The 12,108-nt window shown below is 40.4% G+C and overlaps 1 protein-coding gene across 1 annotated transcript in view; it reads right to left on the bottom strand.

Annotated features, from left to right (window-relative positions):
• LRIT3 (leucine rich repeat, Ig-like and transmembrane domains 3) overlaps positions 1-11,660 on the bottom strand; it is a 26,346-nt gene extending 14,686 nt beyond the window's left edge. The window contains exons 1-2 of the mRNA XM_023220061.3: positions 11,450-11,660; positions 7,562-8,034 (exon numbers count right to left, since the gene is read on the bottom strand). Of these exons, the coding sequence (XP_023075829.1) occupies positions 7,562-8,034; positions 11,450-11,565 (589 nt within the window). The 5' untranslated portion in view covers positions 11,566-11,660. The remainder of the gene's footprint in view (positions 1-7,561; positions 8,035-11,449) is intronic.
• Between the last annotated feature and the right edge of the window lie 448 nt (positions 11,661-12,108).

Here is a 12,108-nt window from a genome sequence, read left to right as displayed (position 1 = left end):
AGATAGATAGATAGATAGATAGATAGATAGATAGATAGATAGATAGAGTGTATATATATAGCATATATATATTGTGTGTGTGTGTGTGTGTGTGTGTGTGTATGAAGAGGCAGAGAGGGACTTACTGGTAGAAGGAGAATACATTTTAAGAACCCCAGAGAAGGTGGCTGGTAAGATGGCCAAATAGGAATAGCTCCAGTCTGCAGCTCCCAGTGAGATCAACACAGAAGGCAGGTGATTTCTGCATTTCCAACTGAGGTAGCTGGCTTATCTCACTGGGGCTGGTTAGACAGTGGGTACAGCTCACGGAGGGCAAGCCGAAGCAGGGTGGGGCATCACCTCACCCAGGAAGGACAAGGGGTCGGGGAACTCCCTCCCCTAGCCAAGGAAAGCCATGAGGGATTGTGCCGTGTGGGACAGAGCACTCCAGTCCAGATACTACACTTTTCCCATGGTCTTCACAACCCACAGACCAGGAGATTCTCTCCAATGCCTACACCACTAGGGCCCTGGCTTTCAAGCACAAAACTGGGTGGCCATTTGGGCAGACACCGAGCCAGCTGCAGGAGTTTTTTTGCATACCCCAGTGGTGCCTGGAATGCCAGTGAGACAGAACTGTTCACTTCCCTGGAAAGGGAGCTGAAGCCAGGGACCCAAGTGTTCTAGCTCAGTAGATCCCAGCCCCACAGAGCCCAGCAAGCTAAGATCCACTGGCTTGAACTTCTTGCTGCCAGCATGGCAGTCTGAAGTCCACCTGTGATGCTTGAGCTTGGTGGGTAGAGGGGCATCTGTCATTACTGAGGCTTGATAAGGTGGTTTTCTCTTCACAGTGTAAACAAAGCCACTGGGAAGTTCAAACTGGGTGGAGCCCACCACAGCTAGGCAAAGCCACTGTAGCCAGACTGCCTCTTTAGATTCCTCCTCTCTGGGCAGGGCATCTCTGATAGAAAGGCAACAGCCCCAGTCAGGGGCTTATACATAAAATTCCCATCTCCCTGGGACAAACACCTGGGGGAAGGGGTGGCTGTGGGTGCAGCTTCAGCAGACTTAAACATTCCTGCCTGCCAGCTCTGAAGACAGCAGCAGATCTCCCAGCACAGTACTCAAGCTCTGCTAAAGGGCAGACTGCCTTCTCAAGTGAGTTCCTGACCCTCATGCCTCGTGACTGGGAGACACCTCCCAGCAGGGGTCAACAGACACCTCATACAGGAGATCTCTGGCTGGCATCTGATGGGTGCCCCTCTGGGATGAAGCTTCCAGAGGAAAGTACAGGCAGCAATCTTTGCTGTTCTGCAGCCTCCACTGGTGATACCCAGGCAAATAGGGTCTAGAGTGGACCTCTAGGAAATTCCATCAGAGCTGCAACAGAGAAGCCTAGTAGAAGGAAAACTAACAAACAGAAAGAAATAGCATCATCAACAACAAAAAGGATGTCCACACAAAAACCCCATTCAAAGGTTGCCAGCATCAAAAATCAAAAGTAGATAAGTCCAGGAAGATGAGAAAGAAAAAGCACAAAAAGGCTGAAAACTCCAAAAACCAGAATGCATCTTCTCCTCCAAAGGATCACAACTCCTCGCCAGCAAGGGAACAAAACTGGATGGAGAATGAGTTTGACAAATTGACAGAAGTAGGCTTCAGAAGGTGGGTAATAACAAACTCCTACGAGCTAAAGGGGCATGTTCTAACCCAATGCAAGGAAACTAAGAACCTTGAAAAAAGGTTAGAGGAATTGCTAACTAGAATAACATGTTTAGAGAAGAACATAAATGGCCTGATAGAGCTGAAAAACACAGCATGAGAACTTCGTGAAGCATACACAAATATCAAGAGCCAAATCCATCAAGGGGAAAAAAAGGATATCAGAGATTGAAGATCAACTTAATGAAACAAAGCATGAAGACAAGATTAGAGAAGAAAGAATGAAAAGGAACAAACAAAGCCTCCAAGAAATATGGAACTATGTGAAAAGACCAAACCACCTATGTTTGATTGATGTATCTGAAAGTGACAGGGAAAATGGAACCAAGTTGGAAAACACTCTTCAGGATATTATCCAGGAGAATATCCCCAACCTAGGAAGACAGACCAACATTCAAATTCAGGAAATACAGAGAACACCACTAAGATACTCCTCAAGAAGAGCAACCCCAAGAAACACAATCTTCAGATTCACCAAGGTTGGAATGAAGGAAAAAATGTTAAGGGCAGCCAGAGACAAAGGTCAGGTTACCCACAAAGGGAAGCCCATCAGACTAACAGCAGATCTCTCTGTAGAAACCCTACAAGCCAGAAGAGAGTGGGGGCCAACATTCAACATTTCTTCTTGAAGAAAAGAATTTTCAACCTAAAATTTCATATCCAGCCAAACTAAGCTTCATAAGCAAAGGAGAAATAAAATCCTTTACAGACAAGCAAATGCTGAGGAATTTTGTCACCACCAAGCTTGCCTTCCAAGAGCTCCTGAAGGAAGCACTAAATATGGAAAGGAACAACCAGTACCAGCCACTACAAAAACATGCCAAATTGTAAAGATCATCGACATCATGAAGAGGCTGCATCAACTAACAGGCAAAATAACCAGCGAGCATCATAATGACAGGATCAAATTCACACATAACAATATTAACCTTAAACGTAAATGGGCTAAATGCCCCCAATTAAAAGACACAGACTGGCAAATTGGATAAAGAATCAAGACTTATTTGTGTGCTGTATTCAGGATACCCATCTCATGTGCAAAGACACACATAGGTTCAAAATAAAGGGATGGAGGAATATTTACCAAGCAAATGGAAAGCAAAAAAAAAAAAAAAAAAAAAAAAAAAAAAAAAAAAAAAAAAAAAGCAGCAGCAGCAGGGGTTGCAATCCTAGTCTCTGATAAAATAGACTTGAAACCAACAAAGATCAAAAGAGACAAAGAAAAGAAGCCCATTACATAATGGTAAAGGGATCAATGCAACAAGAAGAGCTAAGTATTCTAATTATACGTACACCCAATACAGGAGCACCCAGATTCATAAAGCAAGTTCTTAGAGATCTACAAAGAGACTTAGACTCCCACACAGCAATAGTGGGAGACTTTAACATTCCACTGTCAATATTAGACAGATCAACCAGACAGAAAATTAGCAAGTATATTCAGAACTTGAACTCAGCTCTGGACCAAGCAGACCTAATAGACATCTACAGAACTCTCCACCCCAAATCAACAGAATACACATTCTTCTCAGCACCACATTGCACTTATTCTAAAATTGACAACATAATTGGAGGTAAAAACACTCCTCAGCAAATGCAAAAGAACAGAAATCATAACAAACAGTCTCTCAGACCACAGTACAATCAAATTAGAACTCAGGATTGGCCGGGCATGGCGGTTCCCATCTGTAATTCCAGCACTTTGGGAGCCTGAGGTAGGAGGATCACAAGATCAGGAGTTCAAGACCAGCCTGGCCAACATAGTGAAACCCCATCTCTACTAAAAATACAAAAAATGTGCTGGATGTGGTGGTGGGCACCTGTAATCCCAGCTACTTGGGAGGCTGAGGCAGGAGAACTGCTTGAACCTGGGAGGCAAAAGTTGCAGTGAGCTGAGATAGTGCCATTGCACTCCAGCCCAGGTGACAGTGTGAGACTCTGTCTCAAAAAAAAAAAAAAAAAAAGAACTAAGGATTACAAAACTCACTCAAAACTGCACAACTACATGGAAACTGAACAACCTCCTCCTGAATGACCACTGGGTAAATAACGAAATTAAGTCAGAAATAAATAAATTCTTTGAAACCAATGAGAACAAAGACACAATGTACCAGAATCTCTGGGACACAGCCAAAGCAGTGTTTAGAGGGAAATTTAAAGCATGAAATTCCCACAGGAGAAAGTGAGAAAGATCTAAAATAGACACCCTAACATCACAATTAAAAGAACTAGTAAAGCAAGAGCAAACAAATTAAAAAACTAGCAGAAGACAAGAAATAACCAAGATCAGAGCAGAACTGAAGGAGATAGAGACCCAAAAAACCCTTCAAAAAAATCAGTGAATCCAGGAGCTGTTTAAAAAAAAAAAAAAAAAGATTAACAAAATAGACCGCTAGCAAGACTAATAAAGAATAAAAGAGAGAAGACTCAAATAGACTTAATAAAAAATGATAGAGGATATAACCACTGATCTCAAAGAAATACAAACTACCATCAAAGAATACTATAAACACCTCTACACAAATAAACTAGAAAATATAGAAGAAATTGATAAATTCCTGGACACATACACCCTCCCAATAACAAGTTCTGAAATTGAGGCAGTAATTAAATAGCCAACCAACCAAAAACAGCCCAGGACCAGATGGATTCACAGCTGAATTCTACCAGAGGTACAAAGAGGAGCTGGTGCTATTCCTTCTGAAACCATTTGAAACAATAGAAAAAAAGGAACTCATTTTATGAGGCCAGCATCATCCTGATACCAAAACCTGGCAGAGACACAACAAAAAAAGAAAATTTCAGGCCAATATCCCTGATGAACATTGACATGAAAATCCTCAGTAAAATACTGGCAAATCAAATCCAACAGCACATCAAAAAGCTTACCCACCACGACCAAGTCAGCTTCATCCCTGGAATGCAAGACTGTTTCAACATATGCAAATCAATAAACATAATCCATCATATAAACAGAACCAATGACAAAAACCACATGATTATCTCAATAGTTGCAGAAAAGGCCTTCGATAAAATTCAACACCCTTTCATGCTAAAAACGCTTAATAAACTAGGTATTGATGGAACGTATCTCAAAATAATAAGAGTTTTTATGACAAACCCACAGTCAATATCATACTGAATGGTCAAAAGCTGGAAGCAGTTCCTCTGAAAACCGGCACAAGTCAAGGATGCCCTCTCTCACCACTCCTATTCAACACAGTATTGGAAATTCTGGCCAGGGTAATCAGGCAAGAAAAAGAAATAAAGGGTACTCAGATAGAAAGAGAGGAAGTCAAATTGTCTCTGCAGATGACATGATTGTATATTTAGAAAACCCCATCATCTTAGCCAAAGCTGATAAGCAACTGCAGCAAACTCTCAGGATACAAAATCAATGTGCAAAAATCACAAGCATTTCTATACACCAATAATAGACAAACAGAGAGCCAAATCATGAGTGAATTCCCATTCACAATTGCTAAAAAGAGAATAAAATACCTAGGAATACAATTAACAAGGGATGTGAAGGACCTCTTCAAGGAGAACTACAAACCACTGCTCAAAGAAATAAAAGAAGACACAAACAAATGGAAAAACATTCCATGCTCATGGATAGGAAGAATCAATATCATGAAAATGGCCATACTGCCCAAAGTAATTTATAGATTCAGTGCTATCCCCATCAAGCTACCACTGACTTTCTTCAAAGAATTAGAAAAAACTACTACTTTAAATTTCATATGGGACCAAAAAAGAGCCCATATAGCCAATACAGTCCTAAGCAAAAAGAATAAAACTGGAGGCATCATGCTACCTGACTTAAAAATATACTACAAGGCTACAGTAACCAAAACAGCATGGTACTGGTACCAAAACAGAGATATAGATCAACGGAACAGAACAGAGGCCTCAGAAATAACACCACACATCTCCAGCTATCTGATCTTTGACAAGCCTGACAAAAACAAGCAATGGGGAAAGGATTTTCTATTTAATAAATGGAGTTGGGAAAACTAGCTAGCCATATGCAGAAAACTGAAACTGGACCCCTTCCTTATACCTTATACAAAAATTAACTGAACATGGATTAAAGACTTAAATGTAAGACCTAAAACCATAAAAAACCTAGAAGAAAACCTATGCAATACCATTCGGGACATAGGCATGGGTAAAGACTTCATGACTAAAACACCAAAAAGCAACAGCAACAAAACCCAAAATTGACAAATGGGATCTAATTAAACTAAAGAGCTTCTGCACAGCAAAAGAAACTATCATCAAAGTGATCACAGGTAACCTACAGAATGGGAGAAAATGTTTGCAATCTATCCATCTGACAAAGAGCTAATATCCAGAATCTACAAGGAACTTAAACAAAGTTACAAGAAAAAAAAAAAAAAACAACTCCATCAAAAAGTGGGCAGAGGATATGAACAGACACTTCTCAAAAGAAGACGTTTATACAACCAACAAACATATGAAAAAAGCTCATCACTGGTTATTAGAGAAATGCAACTCAACATCACAATGAGATACCATCTCACACCAGTTAGAATGGTGATCATTAAAAAGTCAGGAAACAACAGATGCTGGAGAGGATGTGGAGAAATAGGAATGCTTTTACACTGTTGATGGGAGTGTAAATTAGTTCAATCGTTGTGGAAGACAGTCTGGCGATTCCTCAAGGACCTAGAACCAGAAATACCATTTGACCCAGCAATCCCATTACTGGGTATATACCCAAAGGATTATAAATCATTCTACTATAAAGACACATGCACACGTATGTTTATTGCAGCACTATTCACAATAGCAAGGACTTGGAACCAACCCAAATGCCCATCAGTGATAGACTGGATAAAGAAAATGTGCCACATGTATACCATGGAATACTATCCAGTCATAAAAAAGGATGAGTTCATGTCCTTTACAGGGATATGGATGAAGGTGGAAACCATCATTCTCAGCAAACTAACACAGAAACAGAAAACCAAACACTGCATGTTCTTACTCATAAGTGGGAGTTGAACGATGAGAATACATGGACACAGGGAGGGGAACATCATACACTGGGGCCTGTTGGGGGGTAGGGGCCTAGGGGAGGGATAGCATTAGGAGAAATACCTAATGTAGATGATGGGTTGATGGGTGCAGCAAGCCACCATGACACGTTTATACCTATGTAACAAACCTACACATTCTGCACATAAAGTATAATAATAATAATGAAAAGAACCCCAGAGAAATACACATAGAACCTAAACAAGGCCAAGTTCAAAATTCCAAAACTAGTCACAGCTAACTAAGAGACCAAATCAGTTAGGGAACCATTTTGAGTCAGTAAAATAACTGATGTTTCCACCATTTCCTTTTAGATTAAGGAAATTTAGAAGCTATTCTTCCTAACTAATGAAGCCACTGCTATCGCTTAAATATGCCAGTGCCCCTCTCCTGCTCCTGAAGAACCTAATGAAGAGTTTGAAAAGTCAACTGAGCAGAAGCTGGTACCAGAGTATGGAGTAATGCTGTGCTCACAAGAGTCTATGCAGGTTGGTGGATTCTGTCTCTCATTTGGAGGCTCTTTAAGAGAAGAGGTCCTCTCTCCATTTATGACTCAAGTTCTCTTCCACTTTTCCACACATGTATGTACACACATGCGTGCACGCACACACAGCCCTTTCACCTTACACAGGGGAAAGAGTTAACTTGACCTAGGTTAACTAATAAGGTACTATGCCACTGAAAGTGCAATTACAGAGTAAAAAGCCAAATCCAGTAAATTTTAAAAGACTGGACAACAAAAGCTATGCACAGCAAAGTACCTACATATGAAAAGCCCAGAGGCTTACGAGCTTACCAAGAATAATCCTGCTTGGGGAAAGGTCCAGGCCTCCAGAAGATGTTGTAACTAAATGAGACCAGCTCTCCAGGAAATCTGGTGGCAACGTGGTGAGTCTGTTGCTTGATAAATCCAAGTAGGCAAGGTTCTTCAGATACCTGAGTGCCTCATTTGGCACACTGGTTATTTTGTTATTGTGCAAGTCCAGGGTCCTCAGAAGGGGCATGTCCAGCAGAGATGCCCAAGGGAAAGCAGCCAGGGAATTCCCATCCAAGCGCAACTCATGCAGTTGCTTCAGGTTGTAAAAGCTGCTGGGGTCAATGCTGGCCACGGAATTGTAAGTCACCCAGAGATACTGGAGCTCCACCAGGTAATAGAAGGCCTCCGCTGAGATTCTGCGGATGACAGTCTTCTCTATGCGAAGCTTCACAGTGTCCATGGGGAGGTTCGTAGGGAGCTCGTTCATATCCATGTCATTACATAGCACCAACCTAGTGTCACAACATGAGCAATGTGAGGAAACTCACTTTCCAACACCCATTTGAAAAAAATACTTCTCATTTGAAAAACGTTATCAATTTTCGGCCAGGCAGTGGCTCACACCTGTAATCCTAGCACTTTGGGAGACCAAGGTGGGCCTTGGTTCAAATCTAACCAAGGTCTAAGGTCTGCCACCTCCTCTGTTGGCCATGGAAAACCACTTCATCAGTGTCTCAACCTAATTTTCCCATACGGCACTGTTATGGATGATTAATTACAATGGATGTAAAATTCTACAACTTCCTAGCACATAATATGTACTCAGTAGGTATTTGCTGCTACTGTCAACAACCTTGGTTTTACATGGAAAGGAACTGAGGCCCAACAACATTCAGTAACTTCCCAAGGCCACCCAGCTAGTGGGTTTCACAGCCACCTTTCAAAACCACTTCTTTCCAACTTAAAGTGTACCTCTTTAGGAAATGGCCCATTTTAAAAGAACCCTTGTTAAAATAATAAATCAATCCTTTTTAAGAGAATAACTTATTTAGGTGAAAAAAAAGTGTTCACAGTACATGTTTAAAGTTGAGCTCTGTTTTAACAACGTGACTTGCACATTGCTTTCTGCCTAAGGAATAAACCAGAAACTAGGAGCTGACCTTGAGTGAGTCACATTTTGTTCTTGTTTGTTGGCACATACAAAACAGGCTTAGAAAAACAACACTGGGCAATGTGGCTCGTGGCTGTAATCCCAGCACATTGGGAGGTCAAGGTGGGCGGATCACCTGAGGTCAGAAGTTCGAGATCAGCCTGGCCAACATGGCGAAACCCTGACTCCACTAAAAATACAAACTTAGCCAGGCTTGGTTGTAGGTGCCTGTAATCCCAGCTACTCAGGAGGCTGAGGTGGGAGAATCACTTGAACTTGGGAAGCAGAGGTTGCAGTGGGCCAAGATCATGCCACTGCACTCCAGCCTGGGTGACAGACCAAGACTCCATCTCAAAATAGAAAAAAAAAAAAAAAAAGAAAAGAAAGAAAGAAAAACAACACTGTCCCATGTGTAAATTTAAACTATGAGGAATCTGAGAATTTAGATTCGTTTTAGCCTGGAAAATGACTTATTTATCTCCTATGGGATACTCATCTGAATTACAAGAAATAATAAGAAGTTTTGCAAAGTATCATCTAAATTATAGCACACTATAAATTCAGTAAATAATTACAATAAAATAACCCTTTAGTGAAACACATCACATTAAATAAGTGGATTTGAAAAATCAGCTCATAAACAGACATAAGCAGCATAAAGCTGCAATGTAGTGGTTGTGTGGTAGTGGTAGTGTTGTCTCATTTCTATAACTTCAGGAGAAGACCTCATGGAATCTTTGAAATCCTGTAGGGATATCTCTTACTTTTCATCTCTATTTTGTATCACATATTTCAGGGCTACTTTATACCAGAATGGTAGCAGTTTCTATTCATTAAGAAAGTATTGGCCGGGCGCGGTGGCTCACGCCTGTAATCCCAGCACTTTGGGAGGCCGAGGTGGGCAGATTACCTGAGGTCAGGAGTTTGAGACCAGCCTGGTCTACATGGTGAAATCCCGTCTCTACTAAAAATGCAAAAACTAGCTGGGCATGGTGGCACATGCCTGTAATCCCAGCTCCATGGGAGGCTGAGGCAGGAGAATTGCTTGAATCCAGGAGACGGAGGTTGCAGTGAGCCGAGATTATGCCACTGCACTCCAGCCTGGCCAATAAAGCAAGACTCTGCCTCAAAAAAATAAATAAATAAAGTAAGTATTTCAGCATGCTCTCATAGAAGAAAGCCTAGTTTGTACACTGAAAGATTTAGCATCTTTATGAACTTAGTTACTAACACAATTACATGATCTAGGACAAGTCATTTGGTCTCCATACAGTTTAGTTTCTTCACTTATAAACTGACAAGGGGTTGAACTAGATTATTTCTTGCCAGGCCTAATATTCTATAATTTTTATAAAAATCCATCAATAATGAGGTCACCACAAAGAAGGAAACATTTCTGTGTTAGTTTCTCAAAAGTACCCTGGCCTGATCCTTCACTGCTGCACGTCCCTGGACAAGTAGGCCTTTAACTTGCTACATTCCCTTCATCGTCTTTAACCACCCAGTGAATATGTCAAAAAATACCAAGAATTGCTTAACTAAAGTTTATACAATAACAAGATAAGCTTTTCACAAATATGTCTTAGTTATTATTATTTATTTGTTTAAAGTTTTAAGACATAAATTGGGCAACTCTTTTAACAAATTATTTTGTCTGAGACACTGTTTACTTCAACCAAGTCACAAATAATCTGATTTTATTATTAAATACCCTCTCAAAAAAAAAAAAAAATTCAAGTTCTAGGCCAGGCGTGGTGGCTCATGCCTGTAATCCCAACACTTTGGGAGGCTGAGGCAGGCGAATTACCTGAGGTCAGGAGTTCAAGAGCAGCCTGGCCAACATGGTGAAACTCTGTCTCTAAAAATACAATATACAAATACAAATATACTAAAATACAAAAAAATTGCGGGGCATGGTGTCAGACGCCTGTAATCCTAGCTACTTGGGAGGCTGAGGCAGGAGAATCACTTGAACCAGGGAGGTGGAGGTTGCAGTGTGCCAAGATCACACCATTGCACTCCAGCCCAGGTGACAGTGCGAGACTCTGTCTCGAAAAAATAAAAAGAAATTCAAGTTCTACTGTGTTTAGCTAGCAAGAGTTCTGTTTTCCATTTAACATATCTAAAAGGCCTCATGCACATTATAAGCAAATAAGTATTCTCACTACACAGGTAGATGCTAAAGCAACCTAGAGACTGAATAACTTCTGTGAGATCCTACAGTGTCTGCAACAGACAGTATCTTTTTCAATCTTCCTTATTTTGTAAATTCCATCAGCTTAAAACAGAAAAATTCTAACTATCAACCTCTCTAACTTCACTCTTGAGATCTTTCTTTCTGCCACTCAATTGACATGAATAATCCTCAAAAGAAGTGGAGAGCCATGAAAGCAAAGGATCTGAGCATGTCCCGCAGCTCCTATTCAGCCTGCCCTCAGCCTTTCTATAATCAAGGGCTGAGCTGGCCACACACCTTTAAATGGTTTGATCTCAAGCAACATTTTGCGAACATAAGCATGATAAAAATTTTGGAACACAGAATGTGTTTAGAAATTTCCAGTAACTTGAGAGACCTTTAAGAGTTAAACTGCTCAAAATGAAAACAGTGAAGGAGTAGGTGACCAGTATTAACACAATTACTTTAGAGCTTACGGACACTAAACATTCTCTTCTGCGATTTCTGATCCTCAAACATTTGCTTTCAAAAGTAGGCTTTCTTGTTTGGGTCCTTTTTGTCAAAATAATGAGAACACTTAGTAGCAAGCAGAGGAGCATACCTTGATCCTGAGCCGTCATTTCTGCCGTGATAATCACAGGTGCACTGTGAAGGACATGAACAGCCCACTCCTTCCAAAACATTAAGGACAATGCACAGACATGCAAAGAGATGCATTGCTCCTTTTAGAGGTTATTTAAACAAAAGGTAAAAACCAAATCCTAAGCATTCAGAAACTGGTGTGTCTGGAATACAAACAGCCATTTAGTAACAGCAGATTATACGGGATTAGCTGAGATCTGTAGTTACTTAACCTTCAAGTGTATCTTGCAGATCAATTGACCCAGCCTTTGAATACGGTTTCAGCAAAGTAACACATTCTAAGGAAAATGAAAATCAAACACATGACAAGCAGTTTCAATAGTTACCCATATCTAGATTTGCAAGGAAATGCCTATTAAATCCCTTTCCTCTGGATGTACTTGCCACTACACCTTAAAAATACATTTAATGTTAAAAATAATTCAGTCTTGGCAGATGCAAGAAAATTCTGTAGATTATTTACATGTTATAACATTATAAAATGCTTTACATTTGGTTTTTGCCAGCGTGCATAACTAATTCAGTTTTACAAAATTTAGTTTTAAAAATAGAAGCACATGACATAAAAATGATTTAGAAAAGAATTATCGATGTTGCCACATACTGGCTATCTCTAAA

The sequence above is a fragment of the Piliocolobus tephrosceles genome, chromosome 3 (assembly GCF_002776525.5).
Source record: "Piliocolobus tephrosceles isolate RC106 chromosome 3, ASM277652v3, whole genome shotgun sequence".
NCBI lineage: Eukaryota > Metazoa > Chordata > Mammalia > Primates > Cercopithecidae > Piliocolobus > Piliocolobus tephrosceles.
The sequence above is the reverse complement of the archived record's forward strand: the minus strand, read 5'-3'. Positions and strand labels throughout refer to the sequence as shown.